Consider the following 7,743-nt stretch of genomic DNA (forward strand, 5'->3'; position numbering starts at 1 on the left):
CTTCTCTACCCTCTCCTCCATCCCCTCCCCACCCCGTAACCCCCCCATTTACCCTTCTCCGCCCCTCCCCCATTCCACCCCCTGCCCCTCCCCACCCCGTAACCCCCCCATTTACCCTTCTCTGCCCCTCTCCCCATTCCCCTCCCCACCCCATAACCCCCCTTACCCTTCTCTCCCCCCCTCACATACCCCTCTGCCCCCTCCCCACCCCGTAACCCCCTTACTCTTCTCTCCCCCTCCCATACTCCTCTGCCCCTCCCCACCCCATAACCCCCCTTTACCCTTCTCTTCCCCCCACCCCATTCCCCTCATGTACTCTCCCCCCTCCGACCCCAACCCCCATCACACACCCTTCTGTCCCACGCATCCCAATCCCCCACCCCTATACCATCAAATACTGCCCACTCCTCGTGTCCCCCTCCTGACCCCCCACAAAATCCCTCTCAGCTACTGCAGATCCGCCTACAGACCCCACCCACCCCTGCACTTCACAGCCCCAGCCAGCCCCTCCACCACTCAACGTTTATCAGCCATCAACAAACACGTGCTGGTTTTATCCTCTCACCCTGCAGCCACATCCTCTAATGGAAATACTGCATCCCCACCACCGGAACTGCACAGAGGGGTCTGGGCCTTAGCCCTTGGCGTGAGATCTTTTGGGCAGTCATGCAAAAGTTGGGGATTGGTCCTGCTTTGAGCAGGGGGTTGGACTAGAACCTCCTGAGGTCCCTTCCAACCCTGATATTCTATGAAAAGTTGCTGCCTCTTCCCTAGTGAAGAAGGTCAATGGCGTGTCTGGGATTTCACCCAGTGCTCTTTACCTTTAGTGTGGACAGCGGATGTTCATTTCGCGAGCCATTCTGCATACCTCACAAGGGCCACAAAAGCACATTGCCAGTACATCCCTGCAGATGGTTCCCTGCATACACCAGATAAAATGGGAGGGCTATTATCAACCATATCCTAAATCCAATATTCTGTGCTGTTGATTTGAAATGGTCACAGATTTGAGCTTTTATATGGCTTGGAGACACCTATTGTGTACTGCAGGTAGGAATTTTGTTTTAATATAAGCAGCTATTTCCCCTTGGCAAAGCCTTGTCTGAATAATACATCTCCAATCCTCAAAATACTAGGTTTGCTTCAGATTTAAAAAAAAAAAAACCCACCGACATAACCTAATTATTGTACCAGGTGTAGACGTGCGCCAACTGGACTGGACACACTTTTCCCAGCTACGAGCCACTTGAGCAGTTTGTCAGAAGGCTGATGGCCAATAGGAACTGGATTGAGACCCTAAAACTCACTTCACATCTAGGGCAAAGCGCTGTCAGACATTAATGACTTTTGATCATTAACAACCTTGATAATTTTCATCCAGTGATTTAGAGGTGAGAGGCCCCACGGGCCAGTTCTCACCCAGTTCCTTAACAGACTTATTTAAATTTGTTTAAAGATAGCACCAACCCTCCCTCCCCATCCGTGGCTTCCTCAGTGAGGCCACAACTGATGAAAGAACAGCTGCAGTCCTCACTACTGTATATTACTCTACAGAGATGGATTCTAGGTACTATTATTTTAAGGGCATGGATGATAGCGTATTATTTTCTGAGGTGCCCCATGTGTAGTTGTTAGGGCTGTCAATTAATTGCAGTTAACTCACGCGATTAACTCAAAAAAATTAGTTGCAATTAATCGCACTGTTAAACAATAGAATACCAACTGAAATTTATTAAATATTTTGGATGTTTTTCTACATTTTCAAATATATCTATTTCAATTACAATACAGAATACAAAATGTGCAGTGCTCACTTATTTTTGATTACAAATATTTGCACTAAAAAAAAATAGTATTTTTCAATTCACCTCATACAAGTACTGTAGTGCAATCTTTTTATCATGAAAGTAAAACTTACAAATGTAGAATTATGTACAAAAAAAACCTTCATTCAAAAATAAAACAATGTAAAACTTTAGAGCCTACAAGTCCACTCAGTCCTACTTCTTGTTCAGCAAATCGCTAAGAGAAATAAGTTTGTTTACATTTACAGGAGATAATGCTGCCCACTTCTTAATTACAATGTCACCTGAAAGTGAGAACAGGCATTCACGTGGCACTGTTGTAACTGGCGTCGCAAGATATTTATGTGCCAGATGCACTAAAGATTCATATGTCCCTTCATGCTTCAACCACCATTGTAGGCTCTAAAGTTTTACAGTGTTTTATTTTTGAATGAAGGTTTTTTTTGTACATAATTCTACATTTGTAAGTTTTACTTTCATGATAAAGAGATTGTACTACAGTACTTAGTATTTTTCAATTCACCTAATACATTTCTTTTGTTTTTTACAGTGCAAATATTTGTAATCAAAAATAAAGTGGGCACTGTACACTTTGTATTCTGTGTTGTAATTGAAATCAATATATTGATCTTCTATTGCGTCTGACAAAGTGGGTATTCACTCACGAAAGCTGATGCTCCAATATATCTGTTAGTCTATAAGGTGCCACAGGACTCTCTGTTGCTTATTGTTAACAGCACGATTAATTTTGTTAATCGCTTGACAGCCCTAGTATTTGTTATCTGACACAAAGCAAAGGGGAAGCAGTTTGCGTGGGCTGAATACCAGAGCTGAGGCCCAACAGTTCTAACTGCAGCCTCCAATTCAGGGAGAGGCTATGCTACTGTTTTCAGCCACAGGACATCTCCCCACTTCCTCAGCAAGGTAACAGTGTTTTGTAATGTAACGATTTGCTGAAGAAAAAGAGAAACTGTAGTGTTGAAAAAAAAAAAAAGAGACCTGCATATCCTTCTCCACAGGGGATCAGTTATTTGTGCTGTTGCATAACAGAGCAAACTCATTTGTGTAGATTTTGCCAGTGTGGTAGGTAAGGAATTAAACAGAAGATATTCAAAAGTCAGGGATTTTAACATCACTCTATCAAAAGTTCCTAGCAAAGGAGTTAAAATGATTAAGCTGCTGGTCCAAAGCTGGATGAAGTGTGTTGTTTCATAATCAATTCTGTTCTACAAACTGAACCCTTAATCTCCACCAAGCAGATGGAATAACAGGATTTATCCATGTCTAAAACACTTCTGATTCTCATATCTGGTTGAACCATTAGACACAAAGGAGTTTCCGGTGAGGGTTGAGTCAGCCAGTGTGATCAGATAGGTCCTTAACATAAGAAGCATTTCCGTACTATGGGTTTAGAATTTGGCTATTTATCTTGGAAAACAAGCTAAGGGGTGGGGAGTCAATTAATCAAGTGGTGGATAATTTTAGAACAAATGAAAGGAATTATATATCACAAAGTATGTGGTGGGCCATGGAAATTACTGCCCACAGGAAGGTAGAGTCAAATACCATAGCTGGATTATGTTGCAAGCAATAACATTTGAAGTTATCCATGGTGAGAAAAGGGTAATAAAAATCTCAAAAATCAGGGTGCAAGGTAATCATCACAGGGATCAGGAGGGAATCTCTCCTTCCCATGTACCGCACTGTACAGTTGTTGAACTGTGTAACGGGGTGAGGTTAGTGGTGTTGGCCTCCTCTGAAACATCAGGCGTTGCCTGCCAGCAGACTAGGGTGCAGAACTTAGATTCATAGATTCTAGGACTGGAAGGGACCTCGAGAGGTCATCGAGTCCAGTCCCCTGCCCGCATGGCAGGACCAAATACTGTCTAGACCATCCCTGATAGACATTTATCTAACCTACTCTTAAATATCTCCAGAGATGGAGATTCCACAACCTCCCTAGGCAATTTATTCCAGTGTTTAACCACCCTGACAGTTAGGAACTTTTTCCTAATGTCCAACCTAGACCTCCCTTGCTGCAGTTTAAGCCCATTGCTTCTTGTTCTATCCTCAGAGGCTAAGGTGAACAAGTTTTCTCCCTCCTCCTTATGACACCCTTTTAGATACCTGAAAACTGCTATCATGTCCCCTCTCAGTCTTCTCTTTTCCAAACTAAACAAACCCAATTCTTTCAGCCTTCCTTCATAGGTCATGTTCTCAAGACCTTTAATCATTCTTGTTGCTCTTCTCTGGACCCTTTCCAATTTCTCCACATCTTTCTTGAAATGCGGTGCCCAGAACTGGACACAATACTCCAGCTGAGGCCTAACCAGAGCAGAGTAGAGCGGAAGAATGACTTCTCGTGTCTTGCTCACAACACACCTGTTAATACATCCCAGAATCACGTTTGCTTTTTTTGCAACAGCATCACACTGTTGACTCATATTTAGCTTGTGGTCCACTATAACCCCTAGATCCCTTTCTGCCGTACTCCTTCCTAGACAGTCTCTTCCCATTCTGTATGTGTGAAACTGATTTTTTCTTCCTAAGTGGAGCACTTTGCATTTGTCTTTGTTAAACTTCATCCTGTTTAACTCAGACCATTTCTCCAATTTGTCCAGATCATTTTGAATTATGACCCTGTCCTCCAAAGCAGTTGCAATCCCTCCCAGTTTGGTATCATCCGCAAACTTAATAATCGTACTTTCTATACCAATATCTAAGTCGTTAATGAAGATATTGAACAGAGCCGGTCCCAAAACAGACCCCTGCGGAACCCCACTCGTTATGCCTTTCCAGCAGGATTGGGAACCATTAATAACAACTCTCTGAGTACGGTTATCCAGCCAGTTATGCACCCACCTTATAGTAGCCCCATCTAAATTGTATTTGCCTAGTTTGTCGATAAGAATATCATGCGAGACCGTATCAAATGCCTTACTAAAGTCTAGGTATACCACATCCACAGCTTCTCCCTTATCCACAAGACTCGTTATCCTATCGAAGAAAGCTATCAGATTGGTTTGACATGATTTGTTCTTTACAAATCCATGCTGGCTGTTCCCTATCACCTTACCACCTTCCAAGTGTTTGCAGATGATTTCCTTAATTACTTGCTCCATTATCTTCCCTGGCACAGAAGTTAAACTAACTGGTCTGTAGTTTCCTGGGTTGTTTTTATTTCCCTTTTTATAGATGGGCACTATATTTGCCCTTTTCCAGTCTTCTGGAATCTCTCCCGTCTCCCATGATTTTCCAAAGATAATAGCTAGAGGCTCAGATACCTCCTCTATTAGCTCCTTGAGTATTCTAGGATGCATTTCATCAGGCCCTGGTGACTTGCAGGCATCTAACTTTTCTAAGTGATTTTTAACTTGTTCTTTTTTTATTTTATCTGCTAAACCTACCCCCTTCCCATTAGCATTCACTAGGTTAGGCATTCCTTCAGACTTCTCGGTGAAGACCGAAACAAAGAAGTCATTAAGCATCTCTGCCATTTCCAAGTTTCCTGTTACTGTTTCTCCCTCTTCACTAAGCAGTGGGCCTACCCTGTCTTTGGTCTTCCTCTTGCTTCTAATGTATTGATAAAAAGTCTTCTTGTTCCCCTTTATTCCCTTAGCTAGTTTGAGCTCATTTTGTGCCTTTGCCTTTCTAATCTTGCCCCTGCATTCCTGTGTTGTTTGCCTATATTCATCCTTTGTAATCTGTCCTAGTTTCCATTTTTTATATGACTCCTTTTTATTTTTGAGATCATGCAAGATCTCGTGGTTAAGCCAAGGTGGTCTTTTGCCACATTTTCTATCTTTCCTAACCAGCGGAATAGCTTGCTTTTGGGCCCTTAATAGTGTCCCCTTGAAAAACTGCCAACTCTCCTCAGTTGTTTTTCCCCTCAGTCTTGATTCCCATGGGACCTTACCTATCAGCTCTCTGAGCTTACCAAAATCCGCCTTCCTGAAATCCATTGTCTCTATTTTGCTGTTCTCCCTTCTACCCTTCCTTAGAATTGCAAACTCTATGATTTCATGATCACTTTCACCCAAGCTGCCTTCTACTTTCAAATTCTCAACGAGTTCCTCCCTATTTGTTAAAATCAAGTCTAGAACAGCTTCACCCCTAGTAGCTTTTTCAACCTTCTGAAATAAAAAGTTGTCTGCAATGCAGTCCAAGAATTTGTTGGATAGTCTGTGCCCCGCTGTGTTATTTTCCCAACATATATCCGGATAGTTGAAGTCCCCCATCACCACCAAATCTTGGGCTTTGGATGATTTTGTTAGTTGTTTAAAAAAAGCCTAACTTTATGGACTTAAACTTTCACCCAATACAGCAGATATGTTCTTAGTCTCAGACAATGTTAGACATCTCCACAGCAAAGATTACCCTCCGTCAGTTCACATTCAGTGCTGTTGGTGCTTCCTTGATCCAGTTAGGTCCATTTCACAATCTAAATAGAGTCCTGCTGCTCTGATAGCCTGACCTAATTTAAACATTGCTCACAAGACAGAAAATGCCAAGAAGTGAAACTTTCCAAAAAGCAATGTTACCTGGATGCCATAAGAGAGGCGCATGTGAGTTCGCAGCGCCGTCATGCCTCCAAAAGTGATGCCAAGGCAGCAGTTCTCTCCATACTTGTTTGCCACATAACATGACAGAAGTGTTGGGCAGAAAGTCCCCAAACAGCCTTCAAAACAAGAGTATACACAAACAGCGTACAGGACGTCAGTCATTCGTCATTCAGTTTTGCCAACGGGGTAGTGAACCATTAGGAAAGGAACTATATTCCTCCTCCCTCCCTGCACATCTACCCCTTCCCCTGTTGTTCAACTTCCTTAACACGTAGTCAGGTCTCAGCCCTCTCCAGTTTCCTATGTTTAATATCTTCCCAGAAATGCTCTCCCAGTGCTTGATGCACTTCAAAGAGTCTCAGCAGTCGGCAGACCTGTTCCCTGATGCTGAGAGATCATCTGGCTTGCCTCAAAAATGCATCACAACTGCAGCAAGTACTGTACTTACATGTGGCACAGTCTGCACAACATTCGTATCTCCCGGTGCTCCAGTCACCCGTTGGGGACATGACGGCAGACCCCACGGAGCCAGGTTGCTGGATGATCACTGTCTGGGACATGGTCTAGTGCTCAATGCACCCTCTGCAAACAAAGCCCAAAGTGCAGCTACAGGTCATATTTGCTCCTTAAAGAACCAGTAAGCCTAAACACTTCTAGAAGAGCAACATTAGCCCTCTGCTTCTCATGTGAAGTAAGTCAGTGTAATCTCCATTTTACAAATGGGGAAATGGAGACAAAGGGTGCGTGACCTTATCCAATCTGTATTGTCTGAAGTCAGCACACAAAAGATTCATCACAAGTAGAGTTAAGATAGTGTCATCGTTATTTTTAGTAAAAGTCACAGGCAGGTCGCAGGCACTAAACAAAAGTTCACGGAAGCCCGCAACCTGGCTGACCTTTACTAAAAAGAATGGAGAGGGTTTGACTGGGGGTGGAGGGTGGAGAGATGACTGAAGTCCCGGGGGGGGGGGGGGGGGGGCAGGGAAGTGGTGAAGGGGGAGATGAGAGCCCAAGCCCTGCTGTGCGGTGAGGGGAAGCCAGGACCCACTGCTGCTGTGGTGGTTCAGTGCTTCGGGGCGCCCCCACGGTGGATCAGGGCTCTGGGGCTGGTGTCTGGGCACCTCCCCCCCCCGCCAGCTGCAGCCCCTAAACCTCAGGGCTGAAGTGGACAATGTCATGGAAGACTCAGAAAGTCACGGAATCCATGACTTCTGTGACATAATCTTATCCTTAATCATGAGTTCACAGCTGCAGTCAGTTATCTGCAGGTGCTAATTTACTACACATCAGTTATGACACAGAATTGTGTGTTAGAAATGCAATTGAGTATTTGAAAATACAGAAAAGTCCAAGTCTGTGTGTGTGTGTGTGTGTGT

General features: G+C 43.8%; 1 protein-coding gene across 1 annotated transcript in view; it reads right to left on the minus strand.

The window, feature by feature from the left end:
* LOC112104232 (cornifelin homolog B-like) overlaps positions 1-7,012 on the minus strand; it is a 7,201-nt gene extending 189 nt beyond the window's left edge. The window contains exons 1-3 of the mRNA XM_026657190.2: positions 6,816-7,012; positions 6,347-6,483; positions 822-919 (exon numbers count right to left, since the gene is read on the minus strand). Of these exons, the coding sequence (XP_026512975.1) occupies positions 824-919; positions 6,347-6,483; positions 6,816-6,927 (345 nt within the window). The 5' untranslated portion in view covers positions 6,928-7,012 and the 3' untranslated portion in view covers positions 822-823. The remainder of the gene's footprint in view (positions 1-821; positions 920-6,346; positions 6,484-6,815) is intronic.
* Between the last annotated feature and the right edge of the window lie 731 nt (positions 7,013-7,743).

The sequence above is a fragment of the Terrapene carolina genome, unplaced genomic scaffold (assembly GCF_002925995.2).
Source record: "Terrapene carolina triunguis isolate 2854851 unplaced genomic scaffold, T_m_triunguis-2.0 Scaffold236, whole genome shotgun sequence".
In the NCBI taxonomy this organism is placed as follows: Eukaryota; Metazoa; Chordata; order Testudines; family Emydidae; genus Terrapene; species Terrapene triunguis.